Source organism: Mytilus galloprovincialis, chromosome 3 (assembly GCF_965363235.1).
Source record: "Mytilus galloprovincialis chromosome 3, xbMytGall1.hap1.1, whole genome shotgun sequence".
NCBI classification, from domain to species: Eukaryota; Metazoa; Mollusca; class Bivalvia; order Mytilida; family Mytilidae; genus Mytilus; species Mytilus galloprovincialis.
In genome coordinates this window covers 42,976,688-42,989,439 of record NC_134840.1, presented here as the reverse complement: position 1 = coordinate 42,989,439, position 12,752 = coordinate 42,976,688, and the positions used below count along the sequence as shown (strand labels likewise).

At 33.3% G+C, this 12,752-nt stretch overlaps 1 protein-coding gene across 1 annotated transcript in view; it reads left to right on the top strand.

Annotated features, from left to right (window-relative positions):
• LOC143066258 (usherin-like) overlaps positions 1-12,752 on the top strand; it is a 96,636-nt gene that overhangs the window by 13,260 nt on the left and 70,624 nt on the right. Inside the window, exons 8-17 of the mRNA XM_076239250.1 lie at positions 617-710; positions 2,265-2,591; positions 3,130-3,325; positions 3,652-4,305; positions 4,644-4,836; positions 9,449-9,612; positions 10,040-10,189; positions 10,713-11,201; positions 12,022-12,224; positions 12,443-12,685. Coding sequence (XP_076095365.1) covers positions 617-710; positions 2,265-2,591; positions 3,130-3,325; positions 3,652-4,305; positions 4,644-4,836; positions 9,449-9,612; positions 10,040-10,189; positions 10,713-11,201; positions 12,022-12,224; positions 12,443-12,685 — 2,713 coding nt within the window. The remainder of the gene's footprint in view (positions 1-616; positions 711-2,264; positions 2,592-3,129; positions 3,326-3,651; positions 4,306-4,643; positions 4,837-9,448; positions 9,613-10,039; positions 10,190-10,712; positions 11,202-12,021; positions 12,225-12,442; positions 12,686-12,752) is intronic.

Sequence of the window (12,752 nt, the reverse complement as noted above, 5' to 3'; positions counted from 1 at the left end):
ATCAAATGTTTTGATTTAGAAGGTGCAGATCTCATTTGTCCAAATTGTCTCTATGATGAATTCTTGACTAAGGAAATGAAATAACAATAAACAACAATTAGTTTCATTATTGTCAGCCTTTCTATATGTTCTAGCTGTTCTTTTGTTCATTCTTTGTATGTAGATTATCAAAAGATACCCCCCTAAAAATTGAAACAATGGCCGTCTTTTCCCTCAGAGCTCTTCAGCTCTTTGATTAATGTAAAGTAATGGACTGAAAAAAATCAACATTTTTGTGGATAAGTAAACAGAGCTTTTATAATCTTTTTCTTTTCATTTTTTTGTATTCAAGTCAGTAAAATTGCATTTTTTTCCGATCTGGAAAACTAAAATGCTTTTAAAAGTCACTTTTTGCTTACAAATGAATAGTTTATCAAACATCTAGAAGCAATTATTTATATTTCTCTCTCTTTCATTTCGAGAGTAATATGTGTATAACGTGTATATTTTTATGTAGAACATAGATTTTAACATCATTGCGAGCAAAATGATGGACATTATAAGAAATCATCAATGTGTGGTGATTGTTATAATTTTACACTGAGAAGTTCATTACATTGACATATTAATTCTACAGGTGTGACTGCAACGGCCATGCTAATGATTGTGACACCAGTGGGATGCCATACACATGTAATTGTACCACTGATAGTCATACTGAAGGAAGCAAGGTAAATTTTAATTGTGGCACAAGAAGCTTGCCATAAAAAGTTACTGTTTTGCTTATTGTGATGCAGATATTTATTGTAACACCAACACCATGCCATACAATAAATACCATCCTTCTTATAGTCTTACTTGAAGAAATAAGTTAATATTTATTGAAATATCTGTAGCATGACATGAAAATAAAACATCTATACTGACAACTGTTGATAGTCTCTCAGAGAGCAATAAATAAAACATCTATACTGACAACTGTTGATAGTCTCTCAGAGAGCAATAAATAAAACATCTATACTGACAACTGTTGATAGTCTCTCAGAGAGCAATAAATAAAACATCTATACTGACAACTGTTGATAGTCTCTCAGAGAGCAATAAATAAAACATCTATACTGACAACTGTTGATAGTCTCTCTGAGAGCAATACATAAAACATCTATATTGACAACTGTTGATAGTCTCTCAGAGAGCAATAAATAAAACATCTATACTGACAACTGTTGATAGTCTCTCAGAGAGCAATACATAAAACATCTATATTGACAACTGTTGATAGTCTCTCTGAGAGCAATACATAAAACATTTATACTGACAACTGTTGATAGTCTCTCAGAGAGCAATACATAAAACATCTATACTGACAACTGTTGATAGTCTCTCAGAGAGCAATACATAAAACATCTATACTGACAACTGTTGATAGTCTCTCAGAGAGCAATACATAAAACATCTATACTGACAACTGTTGATAGTCTCTCAGAGAGCAATAAATAAAACATCTATACTGACAACTGTTGATAGTCTCTCAGAGAGCAATACATAAAACATCTATACTGACAACTGTTGATAGTCTCTCAGAGAGCAATACATAAAACATCTATACTGACAACTGTTGATAGTCTCTCAGACAGCAATACATAAAACATCTATACTGACAACTGTTGATAGTCTCTCAGAGAGCAATAAATAAAACATCTATACTGACAAATGTTGATAGTCTCTCAGAGAGCAATAAATAAAACATCTATACTGACAACTGTTGATAGTCTCTCAGAGAGCAATACATAAAACATCTATACTGACAACTGTTGATTGTCTCTCAGAGAGCAATACATAAAACATCTATACTGACAACTGTTGATAGTCTCTCAGAGAGCAATAAATAAAACATCTATATTGACAACTGTTGATAGTCTCTCAGAGAGCAATAAATAAAACATCTATACTGACAACTGTTGATAGTCTCTCAGAGAGCAATAAATAAAACATCTATACTGACAACTGTTGATGGTCTCTCTGAGAGCAATAAATAAAACATCTATACTGACAAGGACGTATATTATATTATATTAGTTATACGTCCTTGATACTGACAACTGTTGATAGTCTCTCAGAGAGCAATATATCTGATAAGTAAATGCATTTATTTGGACACCCTACAAAATAGAACAAGAGATAAATTAGAACTGATTTATTCTGTTAAAATAAAATATTATATATGATGTTACAAAAAATATTTTTAATGCTATAAATATCATGAAAAATATTTATCTTTGTAGTGTGAAAGATGTCACCCATTATACAATAATAAAGGATACAAATTGGGTGACCAGATCAACAGTTATAACTGTAAACAGTGTGAATGTCATAGCCATGCTGACATCTGTATATATGATGTTGACCTTGACCTTTTCCCTGACAACCATGACCTTGGTGGAGGAGGTGTGTGTCAGAATTGTAAACACAACACAACAGGACAGTTCTGTGACATCTGTTTGACCTACTTTTTTCGACCTGTGGGAAAGAGTAAATATGACAAAGATGTCTGCTCTCAATGTGACTGTTTGATTGATGGAGTCAATAATGTCAATCTGGACTGTGAAAAGGTATGCCTTTAAAACATAGATTGTTTATATGTTTAAAATGATAATATGTCATTAAACTTGCAAAGTTATATAGAATATATTTAAAACTATTATTGGTTTCGAAAATGAGAGAGGGTTCCTCGAGGATCAAAGGGCAATAGTCTTAATATGAGATGTAGTCAAGAAACTTCCTAAGGTTGATTGATTGTTGGTTGGTTTAAGTTGAAGACCCATAGATATTCTGTTTATCACTATCTTAATAGCCAGCATTAATGATTCCCGGTTGGAAAATTATCACACAAAAAATTAAAAGCAAAATTTAAGAAAACAGTGAAAATATTTACCTGCACAACTTTTTTTTAGTTGAAAAATTGACACATGTTTTGCTGAATATTCTATTATTTCCAATGATAAGAAAAGGTTTTTGGGGTCTTTTGCAAACAATTGCATTTCTTCATGTAAAATGAAAGTAGGAAAAATTCTTCATATAAAATAAAAAAAGAAAATTTAAACGTTTTTTTAATATCACGCTATGTATATGTATGCTCTTTTCAATCAGGATGGAGGGCAGTGTAATTGTAAGAGTTATGTGGAAAGCAGACAGTGTGACACATGTAAACCAGGATTTTATAATCTCCAAGCAACCAATCCAGATGGATGTGACAATTGTAGCTGTGTTACCATGGGAACACAACATGGAGATGTTACTTGTCATCCAATAACTGGTGTCTGTAACTGTAAAAATAATGTTAGAAGTATGTATGAAATAAAGCTTTCTTCATTTTGAGAAAAAAGTAAAATTTGTAGATGATCGTAACTCTTTTTTCTGCTACGCCAAGATAAAGGTATCGACAGATTAAAGAGTCATGAAGGGCATATGCATAAAACAATGATATTTTGTTTGATATTAATTTATTGATAACAAAATCAGTATTTATACCAATTATGTATTGAATTGGTAATCTTAATGTTAGAAGTAAAACCATCTCACTTAATTATTACTAACATTTTAATCAAGTGAACTGTATTGATTTAGAAATTGATTATATAAGTATAATAATATATAATTTGACGATTTTAGATGACAAATGTGATGCTTGTAAATATGGTTACTACAACCTAACAGATACAAATCCCCTTGGTTGTACCCCTTGTGACTGTAACCCCATGGGAGCAACCTCACAGTTCTGTGAACCATTTACTGGACAATGTCCTTGTGAAGATAGAGTCGTAGGAAGGAAATGTGACGTCTGTACTTCTGGGTATTATGACTTTTTCAACAACTGTGTTCTATGTAAGTGTGATGTTCAAGGTACTATACCAGGTTCTATTTGTAATGCTGTCACTGGGCAGTGTGTTTGTAAAACCAATGTACAGGGTTTAGCATGTAATGAATGTGCTGATGGAAGTTATGCCTTTGGTGCATCAACAGACAAGGGATGCAATGATTGTACCTGTGATTTAGCTGGAACTATTAATAGTACATCTAGTTGTGATAAAGTGAGTGGTAATTGTCATTGTAAGGAGAATGTAGAAGGGATGTCATGTAATCAATGTAAGGGAAACACATTTGGATTGAATATTACTGATCCAGAAGGATGCCAGTCTTGTAAATGTGATCCAACGGGAACACAGAGTGGAAATTCGTCAACTGACTTAGCATGTGATCAGAATACAGGGCAGTGTGCTTGTCTGGCTAAAAGATTTGGGAGAACCTGTGATGACTGTGAACAGGGTAGGTTCTGTAATATAAGTTGTGCTAATGGTTCTGTTGCCTTATGTTAGAACAGTCTTATTTTTCCATTTTACCTGGGTAATTGGGGGATAGGGAGGAAAGGGTTGCATCTTACTGTTACCTTTCCATTAATAGCTGCACTTTCTTAGATTCACATACATATCCATTTAAACAGCATCAACTTCATTAGTAGCCTCATAAAAGACAACTTTTTTTTCTTTTTTTTTTAGGTAAAATTGAGGGGTTAATCCAAAGATTCAAAAATTAGTACCCCATTGAAATTATTTTTTTCAATAACTACTGGAATAATGAGGATATATATATATTTTAATTTTCAGATTATTATATTAATCCAACACCTGGAGGAGGATGTAACCCTTGTGGTTGTGACAGCACAGGGACTCTTCCTCTTACACACTGTGATTCTATGACAGGACAATGCTATTGTAAACAGCAGGGGTCAGGGGTCACTGGAAGAGCATGCAATGAATGTTTTGAAAAGTTTTACAACTTCAATAAAAGAATTGGAAAGTAGGTTGATTTTGCTATTATTTATATATTAAAAGTATTATTTTTTTTTTATTCCATATTGCATAATTGTATTATTTTGTTTCTGTTAACACTGAAGTTTAAGGCCATCTCAGTAATAAGCAATCGTTAAAAATACATGTTAATTTTAAGGAAACCTGATTAAGCAAAGTTTTAAAAAGAAATAGAAAGTTATGAGGTCTTTCAAGATGAAAGTGATATAATAAAATTGAGAATGGAAATGGGGAATGTGTCAAAGAGACAACAACCCGACCAAATAAAAAACAACAGCAGAGGGTCACCAACAGGTCTTCAATGTAGCGAGAAATTCCCGCACCCGGAGGCGTCCTTCAGCTGGCCCCTAAACAAATATATACTAGTCCAGTGATAATGAACGCCATACTAATTTCCAAATTGTACACAAGAAACTAAAATTAAAATAATACAAGACTAACAAAGGCCAGAGGCTCCTGACTTGGGACAGGCGCAAAAATGCGGCGGGGTTAAACATGTTTGTGAGATCTCAACCCTCCCCCTATACCTCTAACCAATGTAGAAAAGTAAACGCATAACAATACGCACATTAAAATTCAGTTCAAGAGAAGTCCGAGTCTGATGTCAGAAGATGTAACCAAAGAAAATAAACAAAATGACAATACTACATAAATAACAACAGACTAATAGCAGTTAACTGACATGCCAGCTCCAGACCTCAATTAAACTGACTGAAAGATTATGATTTCATCATATGAACATCAGGCACAATCCTTCCCGTTAGGGGTTTAGTATCATACCATCATAACATATATGAGAAGAACATAACCCGTGTCATACCAATAACTGTTTTTAGGCAGTTAAGCTGCCTTATACGAGCACCCTGGATTTGTGTTCTACCCAATAAATGCTGAAATACGTGCCATTGTTATCATCTAGCTGGCTACTATGTTATTTATAACTTATTGGACAGTTTTTTCATACTTTTCATTCTGGATTACAAAAAATATGACCAGAAAAACCTTAAATGATCGTCGATTTTCCCAAAAGTTTTGAAGTTGCACATAGGAAGTAGAGCACATTAGGAATCCTTATGTAGTTTATTATCCCCTGAGCTTTTGGCTAAGATGTCAAAGAACAAATGTATGAAATATTTAATCGCCGTAAATCTCTAAAGACAAGTAGTTAAGATTTCCCAAATTGCAAAAGTCGTAGGAATATTGTTTGTCGTCAATACGTAGTCAACTACGTCAGTAGTCTATTAATATAAGTTCAACTGATCACGCTGTTGGCGACAATTTTGAATTAGAAGACGAAATTTTCGTATCTTTTCAATTTGGACGCAGGGGTTCAAATTAGCGGTTGTCCGAGGTCTGCGACATTCCACTTTTGCAGTCGGACTTTCTACTTGGTTACTAGCTACGCCCGACATGCCCGACGGACCTTGAAAGAAAATAAAAAATAACTTTGCAAACGTTTTTACCAAATTTTGATCTAATAAACGATCTCAAACTTATTTTCATCATTACTATTTATGACAGCGATGTTCAATTTGTTCAACCGCTAGCTTTATACAGAAAATCGCCGACATATAATGTGTAAATCCGAGTAAAATCCTATCTCACTATCTGTCAAAAACAACATTGAAAACAAAATGGCTGCCGCGAGAAGACAATTACAATATCGGATCCGATTCCGGAAGCGGATAAGGGTAAACCCGGGTTTTGGCTATTAACTAAAAAAATCCAGACAGGTGACAAAATACATCTTTGCATGGTAAAGAAATATAAACACTAGAATTGAAAACCAAAACATATATGTAAAAGAAAGAAAAAGCAGAAAATATTTTGTACACCAATTTTAATGTCAAAATCCAATACAATGTGACAGCTGGGAACAGTTTATCTGACAATATATATGTTCCTGGTAACAGTATAAATTTTCTTTATCAGTGACATCAGTGATAAATGTTGGTAATGCATGTTAGATGCTTTTAAAGTTAAACATATTACTGCAATTTCAAGGGGTATTTTTTTCTTCTCAATTTTGATAGGTCATTTAAAATAGCTGGAAGTTTCTTATATAAAAAAAAAGATGTGGTATGATTGCCAATGAGACAACTATCCACAAGAGACCAAAATAACACAGGCATTAACAACAATAGGTCATCGTACGGCCTTCAACAAGGAGCAAAGCCCATACACTATAGTCAGCTATAAAAGGCCCCGATAAGACAATGTAAATCAATTCAAACGAGAAAACTAACGGCCCTATTTATATAAAAAAATAACAAAAAACAAATATGTAACACATAAACAAACGACAACGACTGAATTACAGGCTCCTGACTTGGGACAGGCACAAATAGTGCAACTATATTATATGATACCTAAATGTAAGCAAATGATATGATATATAGGTGGAGTCCATTGGGCCACCCCACCCCTCCATGTTTTAGAACTTGGAAACAGTCGAGATCCCCACCCCTAAACCATATTTATTCATGTATGGGACCATATATATATAATCAAATGAAATATAGGTGGAGTCCCTGGGGGTCACCCCACCCCTCCTGTTTGAGAACTTGGTAACGGTCAAGATCCCCATCCCTAAACCATATATCTTCATGTAGGGGACAATTTAACTAATCAAATGAAATAAAGGGGGATTCCCTGTGGGACACCCCACCCCTCCTATTTGAGAACTTGGAAACGGTCGAGATCCCCACCCCTAAACCATATATATTCATGTATTGGACAATATAACAAATCATATGAAATATAGGTGGAGTTCATGGGGCCACTCTTTCCCGTCCAGTTTGAGAATTTGAAAACGGTTGAGATCCCCAATCTTAAACCATACATATACATGTATGGGACAATATAACAAATCAAAGGAATAAGGGGGTCCCTAGGGTTTTTAGTAGGTTTTTACAAGCTCGTACTAAAGTCAACTTGAACTACTAACAGTCAACTAATACCAACGTTAACTATCAACTAGAAGAACTGCAATCATTGCAAACTTGTATCACTGCAGACTCATGACCATGAAAAAAATATACTTGATATATGCGTTGCTTTTAAAAACTTTGACAAAATATGAATTATTTGCCTTAATGATTAATTCATTAAATGAACATAAATGTACAATATATGAATGTTTAATGTTTGTTCTTTTTTAAAAATCTTTTAAAAAAAAATTGAAGCAACATTGCAACAGTTTTTATAATTATGTTTGGCTTGGTTTTTGGTTAACTGCCTACAGCGCTTTCAGTGCTTTGATTAGAATAAATGTGTTTAGTTCCGATGCAAAGACCTTATCAGTGACTCAATATTAACGCCAAAATATTCAATCTTTAATGACTTGACAACAGTATCGTAATTATATCCCTTCTTAATAAGTCTATTCAAAGGTTTTGTAAGTTTCTGAGGTGAATACTGACACCTCTGTGCTTTATAAAGAATATTTCCATAAAAAATTGGATGTGAAATACCTGAACGTATTAGAAGTCTGCATGTTGAGCTATATTTACGAATGATGTCTTTATACCGATGATAAAATTTAGTAAATGTTTTGACTAGTTTGTGATATCGAAAACCCTGGTGTAATAATTTTTCAGTAATACATAAATTTCTCTCGTTAAAATCTAAAACATTGTTACATACACGAGCGAATCGTACAAGTTGAGATATATAAACACTGTAAGATGGTGACAAGGGAACGTCACCATCTAAAAACGGATAATTAATGATAGGAAATGAAAAATCATCCCTTTTATCATAAATTTTAGTATTCAGCTTTCCATTAGTGATATAGATATCAAGATCGAGAAAAGGGCAGTGGTCATTGTTAGTATTAGCTTTATTTAAAATAAGTTCAACAGGATAAATTTCATTAATATACATACTGAAGTCGTCATTATTGAGAGCCAAAATATCATCCAAATATCTAAAAGTATTATTAAATTTGTTTATCAGATGTTGTTTCGATGGGTCTTTGCTTATTTTTGTCATAAATTGTAACTCATAACAATACAAAAACAGGTCCGCAATAAGTGGTGCACAGTTAGTCCCCATTGGAATTCCGATAATCTGACGATATACGGAATCCCCAAAGCGAACAAAAATGTTATCTACTAAAAATTCAAGGGCATATATAGTATCAAAGCATGTCCAATTAACATAGTTTTTTTGTTTATTGCTACTAAAAAATGACCTAAAAGAGTTCGAACATATATATTCACATTCTGATGTTTTGAATGCCCATTTAATTAGGTGTGTGAATTTTTTCTTAATGAGAATGTGAGGCAATGTGGTATACAGGGTAGAAAAATCAAAACTTTGAACAGATTCAAAATCACCAATATAAGCATGCAATTTATCAAGTACTTCCAACGAGTTCTTGACACTCCAAAAGTAATTTATTCCACTATTTTCGAAGGCCTTATTTGAACAATTTATTATCAGGTTTTTAATTGTACCAAGTGTGCTGGTAAGAAGAATAGACAATTTAGTTCCTTGAACAATGGCTTGAAGACGAAATAAATCTATATTTGTAAGGGGTTTTGTGTAGCTTCGGAAGCCAACCATAATGTAACATCTATATTACGATTTCTTCTCAGTTGCAGTAGATGTGATTGCTATGAACCAGGCAGCAAGTCAGAATTTTGTGACCTTGTATCAGGACAATGTGAATGTAAAGATTTTGTCACTAGCAGACGATGTGACACTTGTGTGACTGGTAGTAGCCATCTTAATGCTGATAATCCATATGGTTGTAGTAAGAGTAAGTCATCTTATTATATGAAGTCAACTATGAGAAGTGATTGCTTCCACACACTATTTATCATTGCAAGTCTGAGAGAAAGTAGACTATTTAGTTTGCTTTTAGATGACTTTGGAGTTTAACAGATTACCATGAAAAAACAGGAAACTATTGTGCATTTTACACGAGTCCTCTTTCATTTCAATTAAATGAAAATGTAAGTTTGAATCAAAAAAATATGTCAACCCTATGAATAACTTATTGAAATCTGTACAATCAAACCTTTCTGGCATTAGAATAGCCACCAATATATACATTGACAGCTTTATTACCAGGAATCAGAAAATGTCTTAACCTTTATTATGTCTTTAGTTGAAAATGTTACATCTTAAACATACAGATGACATATGAGACAGAAAAATCACTTATAATTCCTAATATTTTGTAGTACCAGCCCAGCAGCCCCCACCACTACACACCCAGCTGAGTTTTGAAGCCTTACATTTGTACTGGTATGAACCAGATTATACAAATGGTGTCATTAATTCATACAGACTATTTAGAAATGCTACTTTGGTCTTTGTTGGTAATGGGTCAGGTAAGTGGGATAGATGTCTTAGCTGACTAAGAATCAATTTTCATTTACAGGCTGAACTAAAAAGCGCCGATATGAGATTATTTCCATAAATTTGAACTTTTCTTAAATGCATAACTCTCAAATTAAGTTGGCAATAATTATAAAATAACAGCTACCAGTAATTATTAATTAATGGTTAGATTTTAATATTTAATACAATTATGACAATACAGCAGTATAAATTACAGCAATACTAAAAGTAAGACAATAGATACAAAAGGGACATTCAAACTCGTTAATCTAATCGAACAACGCCATACAAAAACTTAAAACGATTTAAAGACAAACAACAGTATATACTAAAGAATGAGCAATATGAACCCAACAAAAACTGGGGTGATCTCAGGTGCTTCTAGAAGGGTAAGGAGGTCCTGCTATGTTGAAAAGATATTGATTTAAATTTTGTATTGGTTGTTACTGCATGGTATAAAAAAATTGCATGATGAAAATTTTGTCCAAAGTATTCCTTGTTTTACTTTTACAGATATGGAATTCAATGATACAGGTCTCTTAGCCTTCACAAAGTATACCTATGTGATAGAAGCTACAAATGACTTTGGGAGTATCTATAGTCCAGCGGTTACATTTCAGACCTTGCCAGGAATTCCAGTGGGAATAGTTCTGATTAATACCATGGCTGTTACAGTGAATACAGCTACCTTGTCATGGAATCAACCAGTCAACATAAACGGCCCTTTGTCCAGCTATTCTGTCCAGTCTGAGACCATTGGTAGTAATAATAGAACACTCCACTGGACAGGAATGACTAAGTCAGCGGAAATAATTGATCTGGTTCCCTTTACAAACTATACAGTATTTGTTATTACTTGTACACCTGGTGGCTGTCATGAGAGTTGGCCCACTTCGTTCTTCACTAAATCTGCTCCTCCCTCTGGAATGGCTGCACCCTTAATTGATATTGTTAGTTATTCAGAGTTAAATATAACCTGGGTACCACCTGAGAAAGCAAATGGTAAGCTGTAAACTTGTAATATTTTGAAATTCTTTGTTTTAGCATTATACAATGTATAAAAGTATGTGTACTGCTGCCAATATCACAAATTTCATTATTCTAGTAATTATATGGGTTTATTTTCTTTAATTGAAATGAAAATAGCAATATGCTCCTACTTTGGTTATTTGATTGCAGCATTATGTTACAGTTTAGAAAATAACATTGATTCAAAGGAATGAAAACACTTGATTGTGTTTATATTTTGAAATATGATATTATCTTTATAAAAAAAGTTCTTTTAGGTAATGTATTTCCATTCATTAGCTATATTTTTTGTCAAAATTATAAAATACAATACTTTATTCTTTCTTGATAATTTGGATTTTTACATATCCATCATCTTTGCAGCCAAGGGTAACATCCAACCCACTCTTCTTCATCCTTGACAGATTAAATCTGAATTTGTGATCCACAAGATTATGATTTCCATCAGACACAATTATAACAAACTGAAACCAAGCAAAAACACATTTAAGATAATCACGTTTAAAAATAGAAAATGTATATAAACAGTTACAATTTGAAGTTGTGCAATGCGTCTTAACCCCTAAAACATTTTTAAGTTGTCGTGTATTTTCTTCATGCAGATGGTGGAATGTCAATGTATATACATAGTTTCTGCTTAATGTTCATGGACAAATACTGACTTATCTGCCAAAGAGAAAGAAGAAATGGTCGATTCATAACCATTGGCTAGAGAAGATGTATTGACATTTGAAATCACTTGCTAAAATAATAAAATTGATAACATGATTGACTTTTAAATTTAAAACTGTAGGTATTATAATCTATTATGAGTTGTGGATGAGGGGAGCGAAGAAGCCAGATGGATTTTACGATCCAATACCAACTAGAATATTTCACCCTGGGGGACAGTACAATCCCAGGCCTACTTTGTCTCCCCAGGAGAATACTTTACCCCCACCAGATACTGGGTATATCATGTCAGGGCTGGAACCATTTACATGGTATGAGTTTCAGGTAAGCCAGAATTATTACTTTAAAAATATCGATTAAATATCACAGGGTGAACTTACAGAAAGTTATTTGTCATGTTATTAATGTATGTGGAAGTAGCAAAAAAAGAAACTAAAAATTCTTGATAACTTTTTTCTCTCAAATAAACCATACAAGAATAATCAACTAGGGTTTTAGCTTTTTTTCCCCTCAAATAAACCATACAATAATTATTATTTCAGGTTTTAGCAGAAAACAACAAGGGAAAGACAGCTAGTCCATGGATAGGATCTAAGACTGGGGAAGCTGTACCTTTAGAGATGTCTACACCAAAAGTTCTACCACACAGTAGTACAGCTGTGACTATCAATTGGACAGCACCATCTGAAAATGAAGCTAGAGGAATGATCCAGTCTTATGGTGTCTTTTTCTTTGAACCAACCAATGAAACTGCCTTTCCCTTTGCACCGCCATTCATGTGGAAGGTATGGTATTTCATGTTAAAGTCTTAAAATATTGTCTGAGTATTATATTAAAGAATTTTTGCTACAG